We start from the raw sequence: 12,588 nt of genomic DNA on the forward strand, positions 1-12,588 counted from the left end.
AGCCATGTAATCTCTGCATTGAATACCTGACTCTTAAGTAGTTAATTGGGAAGACTTCTACTGGTGGGACCTTCTCTGGCCCTGCATCTTGTGTGCTTAATACCATCTATTTTATTAAACTCAAAAAATCAGTCACCTTCATTGTATCTATAAAGTTTACAAATGCAATCATCTTTAAAAAAAAAAAAAAAAAAAAAATACTCTTTGGGTCCACTTTCAGATTCTTGTGAAGTTACAAGTCCCCCAATTTCATTCCTTTAAGTGAGAGCTAGCTTAGCCCCAGCAATGTTTCAATGAGCAGACAAAAGTAGAAACCCGCCATACCCGCTCAGCTTTTCTTTAAATTTGTGTCTCCATATGAAATGGACTTTATGAGTCTGAACTGGGATTGGGTGGCATTACTGGGCTCCCGCTAGGATCTGCTGGAAAACAGACGCGGAGGTGACGGCGCACTTGTTTACATTCTACTAAGCAGGCAGTTTACTGGCATCATAAATCCAAGGAAGTCTTATGTACACAGTCCTGGATCTGGGGGGTCTGCATATTTGAACGGTGCCAGGTTTATCATAGGTAACGTATATGCCGTGCGAGTGGTTATGAGAGCCGCGAAGGCCACTTGAGATCCGCCGCGGAGACGAAGATCCGAGCTGACAGCAGGTGTGAACAATTTGGTTTATACAATCTGACCACAAACTGACCTCACTTAAAGTTAATGTTATTTTCTAGAGCAGTCATTACTCCTGTCACCCTCAGCAAAGACAAGCCATGAATCTTCTGAGGAGGCTTTGCTGTGGAATTCAGGAACGCCATCTAAAAAGCGGAGCATTTCTGGGAGTCAAGCCTTATTTTTGTTGAACTTTCTAATTTTTTTAAAGCCTGCAGCGCAGTGAGAAAAAACAAAACACCAAAGTCAACCAAAAAAAGTGAATGTGAACACCAACACAAAGATGTGCACTATGGTGAGTCATATGGTCCCCTCCCAAAGAGGAAGGACCCCTCCCTGGCCTCCCAGGGGTGCAAGACTTCTGACAAGAGTAAGACAGACTCAGGTCCATTTAGCCAGAAGGTACTAGGTGGGGGGCCCTCCCGAAGAGGAAGGACCCCTCCCTGGCCTCCCAGGGGTGCAAGACTTCTGACAAGAGTAAGACTGACACAGGTCCATTTAGCCAGAAGGTACTAGGTGGGGGGCCCTCCCGAAGAGGAAGGACCCCTCCCTGGCCTCCCAGGGGTGCAAGACTTCTGACAAGAGTAAGACAGACTCAGGTCCATTTAGCCAGAAGGTACTAGGTGGGGGGCCCTCCCGAAGAGGAAGGACCCCTCCTTGGCCTCCTAGGGGTGCAAGACTTCTGATAAGAGTAAGACAGACTCAGGTCCATTTAGCCAAATGGTACTAGGTGGGGGGCCCTCCCGAAAGAGGAAGGATCACTCCCCAGCCTCTCGGGGTCCAAGACTCCTTACGAGGGCAAGACACACTTAAGTCCACCTAGCGAGACCCCACCGAAACCAACCAATAGTACTGAGTGGGGGACTCTCCTAAAGAGAAATCCCCCCAAGGCAGGGGAGGAAGGAACCTAACGACCATACAACCTCCCCCTAGACTTCAGGGTAGGCCTAACTCACACCCTACCATCCATGACTAAAGGCCCGTACACACGAGTCGAAATTCGGCCGGGAATTTTCGTCCGACGACCGATCTGCCGATTTTCGGCTTGTTAGTATGATGCTTCCGACAACCGACTCCAACTTTTCGGTCGAAAAAATCCTGGTGTGCAGGCTATATAATTTTTGTCGACCGTCAAAACACGTCCGATTTTCGTCTCATTCGTACAGTTTTCGATGGGGTATTTTCTTTCACTCGGGGTTATATTGATAAATGGGACAAATAGACAATGTGAATCTCCCAGGAACAGGGACACAGACAACAATAAAAACCTGACCGGATATCTAATCCCTCTCCACTCCCTCCAAATTCTAAAAAAAAAAAATAAGTTTTACCAATAGTTATACTTTAAAGTTTATTTGTTGAGTTATGTTAGACCCTTTGTGAGGTGTCCATTGTTGGGTGTCCCCATTGGGAAGATTAGCCCCCACATCCTGAACCGGAGGTTACCCTGACAAGTAATGAGGGGAGCCTCCCAACACGACGCCAAAACACATGGCGGTGGAGCTGATTTTTACAGCCGGGCTGCCGTGTTACACATATGTGTTTCTTCAGCCAAATATTTATTCATAAGGACAGATCTGTGGATAGATTGATACTCCAAGAGGCTCTCATGTCTTCTTCTGTATTTTCAGTGCTACGGTGGACCTACATGGTGGAAACTTCGGAAGATTCCTAAGGAGCAATACAAACTTAGGAATAATTGATCATGCTCCATCTACATCTCAAGGGGTTCTATTTCATAGATGATCAATGACATTGCCTTCATCACGCAAATCAATATGGAAGACTTCACTGTTTTGACTCACGTTCTATTTCATAGTGGACACAATGCAGTGCTGGGACAAGGTCATCTACAGCCCAGGGTGAAGGTGCCAAACTGCACCCCCCCAAGATGAATGAGCATTATCTGTCTGCAAATATCCCCCATAAAAATACTGAGCACTAATCTGCATGCTTACCCCTTAAGCATTACTTCCTCCTCTTTCCAATACACATCCACCCTCCTGCTGAAATTCCCCCTCCCTGCACAAATCTTTGCCCGCCATCCCCCAAATCCACAGCACTAATCTGCATGCTTACCCCTTAAGCATTACTTCCTCCTCTTTCCAATACACATCCACCCTCCTGCTGAAATCCCCCCTCCCTGCACAAATCTTTGCCCGCCATCCCCCAAATCCACAGCACTAATCTGCATGCTTACCCCTTAAGCATTACTTCCTCCTCTTTCCAATACACATCCACCCTCCTGCTGAAATTCCCCCTCCCTGCACAAATCTTTGCCCGCCACCCCCGAAATCCACAGCACTAATCTGCATGCTTACCCCTTAAGCATTACTTCCTCCTCTTTCCAATACACATCCACCCTCCTGCTGAAATTCCCCCTCCCTGCACAAATCGTTGCCCGCCATCCCCCAAATCCACAGCTCAAATGCCCCCCCCCCCAAAAAAAAATTCACCCCTCCTAGCACAAACCCTATACCCCTTAAATTTCCCCTCCTAATACACATCCCCCCCCCCCACACCTCAAATAATCCCCTACCAGCACAAATTCCTCCCAAATCCCCCCTTCTAGCATGAATCTTCTTCCCCAATTCCCCCTTCCCAACACAAATCCCCATAAATCACCACTCTTAGAACACCCCACCCCCCAATTTCTCCTCTTAGAACAATACATATCCCCCGCTGCCCCCCAACACAAATTCCCTTCCCCCCAATCTCTTTGTGGTGCCCCCCTACTTCACATGATACCACAGTGCCCAGGGCAGCCTCTCCTCCTGCCCACCCCTTGATACAATGTATAGGCAGGTGCATGCCTACAAAGGAAATGTTCTATGGTAGAAATCAAGTTTAGTCTGCCCAGGTTATGGAATGGTTAAGCTAGGGATCTGCTATTTTCCTGGGCGTTTTGGGTCCTGCCTTTCATTACCAGTCTATATAAAAATTGGGGGAAGGTCAGGCTTAGAGAGCTGCTATTCGGGACTGCATGGGGGGATGTATCCTCTCATCAGAAAGGATGTAGCCTTTCGTCTACCATCCCAAGGAACCCACCAGCTATGGACACTACCTAAATGCACTCACTTCTTTACAGGTATGCCTGGGCAGCCACAGAATAGTTAGTTAGGAGTTGGGATTGAGATGCACTTTACGTTGTGATGCTCCTGGAGTGTTTTTAGTAGAGTTCTTGAACTGTTCTTGAGCCTGGTCTGAGGTTATTCAAAAACAGTGCATGGTGGTATATGAAAGGTGAGCAGGGAAGCAGGGGAGTAGTTGTCATGTTTAACCATGAACTGGTGGGAAGTGTATAGCAGCTGGTCAATAAGCATGGTACCTGTGGAAGGTGACAGGTCCTCTGGTTGTCAGGGGTCAGTGATGTGGCTCACTCCTTAGCAGTCAGTTCTCCAAAAGCAATCAGGACCAAACCCATGGTACAGAGACCCCATGTACCTAGCCACATAGTACGAGTATGGAGTTAACTAAATGCACGCATGAGTTCCCACTAGGTGCACAGTGGGACCCCATTCTGTCACTGGGAATAAGGTGACAGAGGTACACTGGACTGGTGGATGGTGGAGAGGGCACAGGCTTAGCGGTGTCCCTCCTAAATGTGACATACCTCAGGGAAGGTGTGTAGTAACATAGGACAACACATTTTACATGTATCTACTGCATGCAGTGTATGGCTCATCTCTAACTGCCATAATGTTAACTTTCACATGAACGCCCCTGATCCCGGGCATTGAAGAGCATCCCATGTGTGCCACCTGGCCACAACTGTATGAAAAATAAAATCTAACACTTACTATTCACAGAAGACGCTATCATATGCCAAGGTGTAATTCTAAGTTCGCCAATAATTCTGGATTTGTCTCATGTAGATGAAGATTTGTCCTCTATTGACTCCATTGTTAGACTTACTGTATCTATGAAGAATGACAATGTCTCATGTCTAAGCCTCACTGAATGTGATTGTCCGTGTGGGTGAACAACACTTCACAGTAACACAAGGAAATCAGTAAAAACATCCAGAACTGGTAAATGGCTAAAATCTATTCCCATTGCCAGAAATCAGAGCCGGGACAAGGGGTGGGCAGGGGGGATACCTGCCCTGGGCACTGTGGCATCAGATGAGGTGGGGGAGCCACACGGAGATTCGGGGGGGGGGGGCATTTGTGTTGGGAGGGTGAATTTGGGGGACAACAGGGCACAAGGATTACTCTAGGAGGGGAAATATGGGGGGACTTGCTAGAAGTGGTGTTTTTGGAGATTTGTGCTAGAGGGGGGTGGGGGGTTTGTGCTGGGGGGGAGTGGGGCTTTGGAGTAGGGGGAGAGGTTGTGTACTCAGAGAGGAAATTTGAGGGATTTTAAGGGTAGAAGATTTGTGCTAAGAGGGGTGATTTATTTGGGGGGGCATTTGTGCTATGGGGATTTCAAAAGGGGAAGCAGATTTGTACTGGGAGGAGGGGAAATGTATGTTTAGAGGGAAGCATGGAGTGGAGTGCAACATTTTTTTTTTTTTTTTTTGGGGGGGGGGGTTGCTGACACATAATGCTTATACCTCTTTGGGGGCGTAGTTTGGCATGTCCGGCCTGGGCTCTAGATGACCTTGTCCCGGTACTATGGTAATCTATCATCTGAACGATGGATATCTTAGAAGGATGGCTCTGTGATCTACCTACTTAGACTGGATTCCCTCGGCTCCGTGTGGCTGCAGAAGATATTGGTGGACGAGTTTATCTCTCAGAGTTCCAGCCAGCTTGATTTTTTTCCTCGATCGGTGTAGATTGATGATATATAATGTTATTGATCCTCGGACGTAATTATGGCTGATATGGAAAAAACAGAAACACAATTCTGTTATAAAGTGTCATTTATTCTTATAGAGTTACAGAGTTATTCTGGGTGAAAGAAGATAAAAGTTTAATTCCCCCAATAACAGAAAACCTTTATATACTGTTTAGAACATAATACTCACAGAGGATCCAAAGGAAGGTGAAAAACCCCAATAAAGCATCGGAATGGCTTCAGTGGGGAAATAATTACTTCCTGATCCCCCAGGAGGCGATCAGATATTCCCGGGATTCTTTTATATAAAGTATATAAATGTAGTAACAATTGTGTAACAAACCCGCACATCATCATTAATTGGAATTCTGAATTATAGGTTCTGATTCTTAAATTATAGGTTCTTAAGAAGGTGTGGTTTAAAGTGTAGGTGTATCAACTCACAGAGGGTAAAAAAAAAAAAATCATAACACAACAATTATTGTACTCAATGTTAATAAAAAAATAGCAAGCAATCCTCCATAAATACAGCCAGGTCCATAAATATTGGGACATCGACACAATTCTAATCTTTTTGGCTCTATACACCACCACAATGGATTTGAAAAAAAACAAACAAGATGTGCTTTACCTGCAGACTTTCAGCTTTAATTTGAGGGTATTTACATCCAAATCAGGTGAACAGTGTAGGAATTACAACAGTTTGTATATGTGCCTCACACTTTTTAAGGGACCAAAAGTAATGGGACAATTGGCTGCTCAGCTGGTCCATGGCCAGGTGTGTGTTATTCCCTCATTATTCCATTTACAAGGAGCAGATAAAAGGTCCAGAGTTCATTTCAAGTGTGCTATTTGCATTTGGAATCTGTTGCTGTCAACTCTCAATATGAGATCCAAAGAGCTGTCACTATCAGTGAAGCAAGCCATCATTAGGCTGAAAAAACAAAACAAACCCATCAGAGAGACAGCAAAAACATTAGGGGTGGCCAAATCAACTGTTTGGAACATCCTTAAAAAGAAAGAACGCACCGGTGAGCTCAGCAACACCAAAAGACCCTGAAGACCACGGAAAACAACTGTGGTGGATGACCGAAGAATTCTTTCCCTGGTGAAGAAAACACTCTTCACAACAGTTGGCCAGATCAAGAACACTCTCCAGGAGGAAGGTGTATGTGTGTCAGATCAGGAACACTCTCCAGGAGGTAGGTGTATGTGTGTCAAAGTCAACAATCAAGAGAAGACTTCACCAGAGTGAATACAGAGGGTTCACCACAAGATGTAAACCATTGGTGAGCCTCAAAAACAGGAAGGCCAGATTAGAGTTTGCCAAACAACATCTAAAAAAGCCTTCACAGTTCTGGAACAACATCCTATGGACAGATGAAACCAAGATCAACTTGTACCAGAGTGATGGGAAGAGAAGAGTATGGAGAAGGAAAGGAACTGCTCATGATCCAAAGCATACCACCTCATCAGTGAAGCATGGTGGTGGTAGTGTCATGGCATGGGAGTTTTCTGAGTGAGCCTATTCCCCTGGAGGATCCCAGGAGAGGTGTACCTAAGGAGGAGGTGATGAAAGAGATCCTATCTCAGTGAGTTCTATTGACCCTGAGGGGATAGAGACTGTTTGAGGGAAGCTGGTTTACTGCATAATACTATCACATGTGAATACAGTGGACTGACTACTAAATGTGATTGTCAATGTACTGTCAAGCGACTCCAGTTAGTATGTCGGTGTGATGTGGCTGTTTCTGCCATTTTCCCAATACCATTTTCCCTAGGGCAGAGGTCTTCAAACTATGGCCCTCCAGTTGTTCAGAAACTACAATTCCCATCATGCCTAGTCATGTCTGTGAATGTCAGAGTTTTACAATGCCTCATGGGACTTGTAGCTCTGCAACAGCTGGAGGGCCATATTTTGAAGATCCCTGGCTTAGGGTATGAAGGTCAACGTCAGGGAATGTAAAGAGGTGGTCTCTGGTATGTCGTGGGCACAATATGGCGGAGGATTAAAAGAGAAGTATGGGTTTGGCTTTATTTTTTTTAATCATACTTGCCTAGCTGGATGCAGCATTGGTCCGATCTGTAACACTGAGAATCGAGCAATCAAACACCACCGTTTGCTCAGTTCTCACAGTTCCGTGAGCAGAGAGCTGGTGACTGTTCTGCCCCCCCCCCCCACTCACTGGAGCACTGGGCTGTCGAGGGGGTGGGAGCGGCTGGCTCAGGCTCTCAGTGGCTCACTGAGAGGCTGGGTCAGGTGCCAGTCCATGCATGTGGGTCTGCTGGTGACTGTTCTGCCCCCCCCCCACACACACACACACACTCACTGGAGCACTGGGCTGTCGAGGGGACGGGAGCAGCTGGCTCAGGCTCTCAGTGCCAGTCCATGCATGTGGGCGGATCCTGACCATATGGTTGCAATCCTTCCCAAACCTGGACCGGCTCTGTGACGTCTCTGTAAACGAGCTTTGGCTGTACTTCTCCTTTAAAGCCTCAAGTAAGAAGGTCACAGTTCTAACAGGGGAGGCATGGGACTGGGACTCCTGGCATCAACATTTATGATGACAAAGCTGTGTATGAACTTGGATTTCCGGCATTGCTTTTGTTGTTTCTGTTTTTACTTCTAATACATTCTTGAAAGTTCAATAAAAAAGAGAATAAAAAGCAGCAACCAAAAGTTGTGCATGTCCCTCTAATACCGAGGACTAGTTTACAATTGGAGTGGAACCAGGGCCGGATTAAGAGCATCATGGGCTTGGTGCTGAGGATTTTGAAGGGCCTTAAGGGCCGTGCCTTGGCATGCACCCAGAGGAGGAAGGATGCAGCCATGCATGCCTAATTCAACATGGGATGCTGTCTCTGAAGCCCATTAACACATCCATGCATCGGCAACTGTCCCTCCTTGTCCGGCCTTCGTGCTGTGTGGGGAGGTTCTGAGGGAGCTGCCTGGGGAAGCGAGCATAGAAGCCAGACTTCTGTGTTTACAAGTGACAGAAGAGCGGTAACAGTGAATATGGCCAACCCGGGGCCTATATAAAGGTAGGGGCCTGGAGCTGCAGCTCCAATAGCCCCTACGTTAATCTGGCCCTGAGTGGAACCACCATAAATAGGAGGATATTCCTATGCAGAATACAATCCTCATCCATTCAAATATAAACATGCCAGTGTGAACACAATACACATGTGGAGATAAAGCAGTACAAACCTCAATAAAAGTGTCTTCATGTCCTCAGATACATATTTATATATTCATGTATTTCTTATAATTGTCGGGAGGAAATGACTTTCCGTATTACTGGAATGTAATGTGATATGTACTGAGAACCACCAGATCTCATCCTATCAGTAGTGTTTAGCATTGGGGATCTTTGTACAGTCTATAAAAGGCGACTCTGGTGTTATTTCCAGAGGCTGTATTTATACATACATTTTATATACATATATTGTAATCTTGAGGAGCCCAGCATAAGCCAACATAAAAGCAAAGCAGTCTTTGCTTAAAAATAAAACAAAACCGCTTGCTTGCAGGATAAAATAAACAAAACAGTCCACACTGCTAAAACAAATCAAACTTCTTGGCTCACCGCCCACAAAACTTGTCCCTTAACAAGGTTCCACTCAGGGCCAGATTAACGCCTGCCTCAGAGGTCCCCAAGGCGGCTTAGCTGTGTCTCAGTTCCCAGGAGTCCACCACTCCTGCTCCTAGGTGTGTTCTGCTTTACGCTCCACCTCGCAGACACCTTCTGCCTGTCAAGACTTCTTTGCAAGTGGTTTAACCCTTTCGGGAACTGAACTCTTTGTAATCAGGGTTTGGGGAAGGGTGACCAGATGTCCCTGTTTCCGGAAACAGTCCCAGGACTGAGGACGCTGTCCCCAGATTGCAGGGATGATGCTAGGTGCAGGGACGATTGGTGGGTGCTGAGGCAGAGGGGGAGAAGAAGCCAGTGGCATACCAAAAGGGAACGGTCCACCCCAGATGCCACACATTGGGGGGGAGAGTCAGGCCAGCGTCACCAGCTGTGTCAGCTTTAATTTGAATCGATGAGCACCCGCTGTCATCCAAAGTCCCTCCTCCTGGTTTGGCTCCTTTGATAGACAGCACACTTGTCCAATGCAGGGACGTATGCTTTCAATCATAGTTAGGAGCCGAACCAGGAGGCGGGGCTGATGGCGGGCGCCCGGCAATTCAAATTAAAGCTGACACAGCGGCTGGCTCCTGTGATGATCCGGCCGACTCTCCTCTTCTCTCTGATCCCCTGCATTGATCGGCAAGTATATGTGTTCAGAGATGCCTGGTGGGGCCAAATAAATAACCCTTACACAGCATCCGATCCCATAGCATACATCCTCCCTGGATGAGGGGTAACCACCATATATATATTATATATATATATATAAGGGTTATTTCTTTGGCCCCACCAGGCATCTCTGAACACATATACAGCACTTGTCATATACTGTATATGAGTATTCTACTCTATACAAGTATACTTCATTGGCATACCAGTTCATGTGCTTTATACCAATTTTTGTTGATCTTTAATGCTTGGTTACGTGTTTATCTGTATAACCATCTTCAGTGACAATTCTGATCCTCCATACATCTTCCCTGTTGAGTATTTTTTTATACCTCTTATCTATATCGTCATTGCCTATTGAACTTTACAGAATATTGATCCATTAGCTCCGAGAGGAAACATAAGGTGAAACATGTCGAGCAATATGGCTCAACGAAATTGTACAATCTACTGCTAATATACATCGCTCGATCCTCCCGGGCACGACAGTACCATTTCCTGTCACCTGCGGTCATGATCGTCTTGATGTGAAGTATTATTATTGTTATATTATATTGCGATTGTATAATTGTCCATTATTACCAACAGTGTAATCACCTTCTTGTCAATTCTGTATTTTATATTTCCCTTACATGGGATATCAATGTTGTACGTCTTTCTTTTTGATTTTTGTTTGATGATTTTAGATGCATTATACAATAAAGTATGTGATTTTACAAATACCCAGTGCCTGCAAAGTCCATGTTTCCTCCCTTCCAAATTTTGATCTAAGTTAGGATGTGGCACTTACTACCTTCTTTATACGCCCAGCATACCGCTATCTGGGAGCGTATTTTCCAACTTCTCATTAATTTCTTCAGTCTTGTCACATGAAAAAATGTGAGGGGTGTACTCACTTTTGTGAGATACTGCACACACACATATACCTGTATATATATATATATATATATATATATATATATATGTGTGTAAGTGTGTCCTGTACGACAGACATGTTTTCCCATTATTTGCAGTGGGAAGTAGCCAGAAGGTGTCTGTGAAGTGGAGTGTGAAGCAGAAAACACTTAGGAGCAGGAGTGGTGGACTGCTTGGGACTGAGACATGGCTAAGTGGACTGAGTGGTGGACTGCTTGTGACCTGGCCTTTGGGACCCCTGAGGCAGGCGGAACATAACCCTGTTAGTGACATGTTTTGCGGGCGGTTGTAACGCTCCCGCGTTTATTTGTGTGGTGTGGATTTGCAGCTGCGGAAGTTACACTCAGTAGTCATGTAGAGATGTGTTGAACTACCATATCCAACTCTCAAGACTCATCATTGTGCATCAGCCTGTCTCAGCAAGCACATACACAAACACAGACACTCATTAAAGATGTTCCTGGAGTGATATGTTTATATGTGAAAGTATAGAGGTGATACTGAGGGGACAGGCGTGGATAGTAATAGCAATGGTAAGAGGTAACAGATGGTGATAGTAAGCACTTAGGATAGCAATCATGTACAGGTAACAGGTAGTAGTGAAGAGCAGATGAAGTGTACAGGAGATGCTAGGCTAGTGCAGTGACAAGATGGTAATAGGCTCAAGAGCTTGCAATCTGAGTAGCGGTGCAGATGTTAGATGTAACAGTATAGTTCTTAGAGTAGCAATAGTCTTTAGTAAACAGAGTAGTAGTGAAAGTAGATTAGGAAGGTATTCCCCTGTGGGGTACTTATCACTGGTAGGTTTGTAAGGAGAGGGTTCCGGCGGTGAGGTAATGATCTTGTAGCGAGATACAAGATGTTGTAGCAAGTCTTCGGTCAATCCAGGTATTAGGGAATAGCTGGAGGATTCGGCAGCGTTAGGTAATGCTGTAGCAAGCGGTTTGCACGAACACATGTGAGTGAATGCCGGCGGTTGAAATAGCGGCACTCACTGATGAGGTCATGGAATTTAAAGGGACAGGTACTAGATGCGTTCCACCTATCTATATGGTGGAACGTAATGTACAAATAATAGGCTGGAAGGGTACCGCAGGTACCAGGATCTTACAGTACCCCCCCCCCCTAAGGCCGGCTCCGGAAGGCCTATAACACTGGTCTCTCCGGGTATTTGGAGTGGAACCTTCGTATAAGCCTGGGTGCGTGGACGTCAGAAGCATCCAACCAGGTGTCATCTTGGGGACCATCATTTTTCCATCTTATAAAATATTGGAGCTTTCCTCTGTGGATACGAGAATCCAAAATTTCTTTAATCTCAAATTCTTCTCCACCTTCAACTTGTGGCGCGATGGTAGGTCTAATCCCTTGGTTGGGTGTATGTGGCTTCAATAGAGATACATGGAACGTGGGGTGTATTTTAAGATCTGCCGGTAAAGTGAGTCGAACTGCAGATTCCCCAATGAGCTTCTCAATTGGGAAAGGTCCCAGGAATAGAGGTCCAAGCTTTTTACTAGGAATTTTCAACCTCAAGTTCCTCGTAGATAGCCAAACAAGATCCCCAATAGCATATTGAGGTGAAGGTCTTCTGCGGAGGTCATAGTACCTCTTTTGTTGGCTATGAGCATGTGAGATGGTGGTGTTAAGTAAGCCCAAAGAGTCTTTTATTTGGGTGAGATAGTCAGAGGCTACTGGGTTACTTGATGGTAGGATGCGTGGTGGAAGAATTGTGGGATGGAACCCATAGTTCAGGTAGAACGGACTTTGCTTAGTAGTACTGTGGGTTGCATTGTTATAAGCAAATTCTGCCAGAGGGAGGAGGTCCACCCAATCATCCTGTAGGTATGAGGTGTAGCAACGCAAATATTGTTCAATACACTGGTTGACTCTTTCAGTTTGTCCGTTGGTCTGCGGGTGATAGGGGGAAGT

At 45.6% G+C, this 12,588-nt stretch overlaps 1 protein-coding gene across 1 annotated transcript in view; it reads right to left on the reverse strand.

The window, feature by feature from the left end:
* The window catches only part of HPSE2 (heparanase 2 (inactive)), a gene marked incomplete at both ends in the record, with an annotated part of 422,804 nt that overhangs the window by 18,865 nt on the left and 391,351 nt on the right, over nucleotides 1-12,588 (reverse strand). The window contains one exon of the mRNA XM_082267677.1: nucleotides 5,341-5,487. Coding sequence (XP_082123803.1) covers nucleotides 5,341-5,487 — 147 coding nt within the window. The remainder of the gene's footprint in view (nucleotides 1-5,340; nucleotides 5,488-12,588) is intronic.

The sequence above is a fragment of the Pelophylax lessonae genome (genome assembly GCF_965119305.1).
Source record: "Pelophylax lessonae genome assembly, chromosome: 9".
Taxonomy (NCBI): domain Eukaryota; kingdom Metazoa; phylum Chordata; class Amphibia; order Anura; family Ranidae; genus Pelophylax; species Pelophylax lessonae.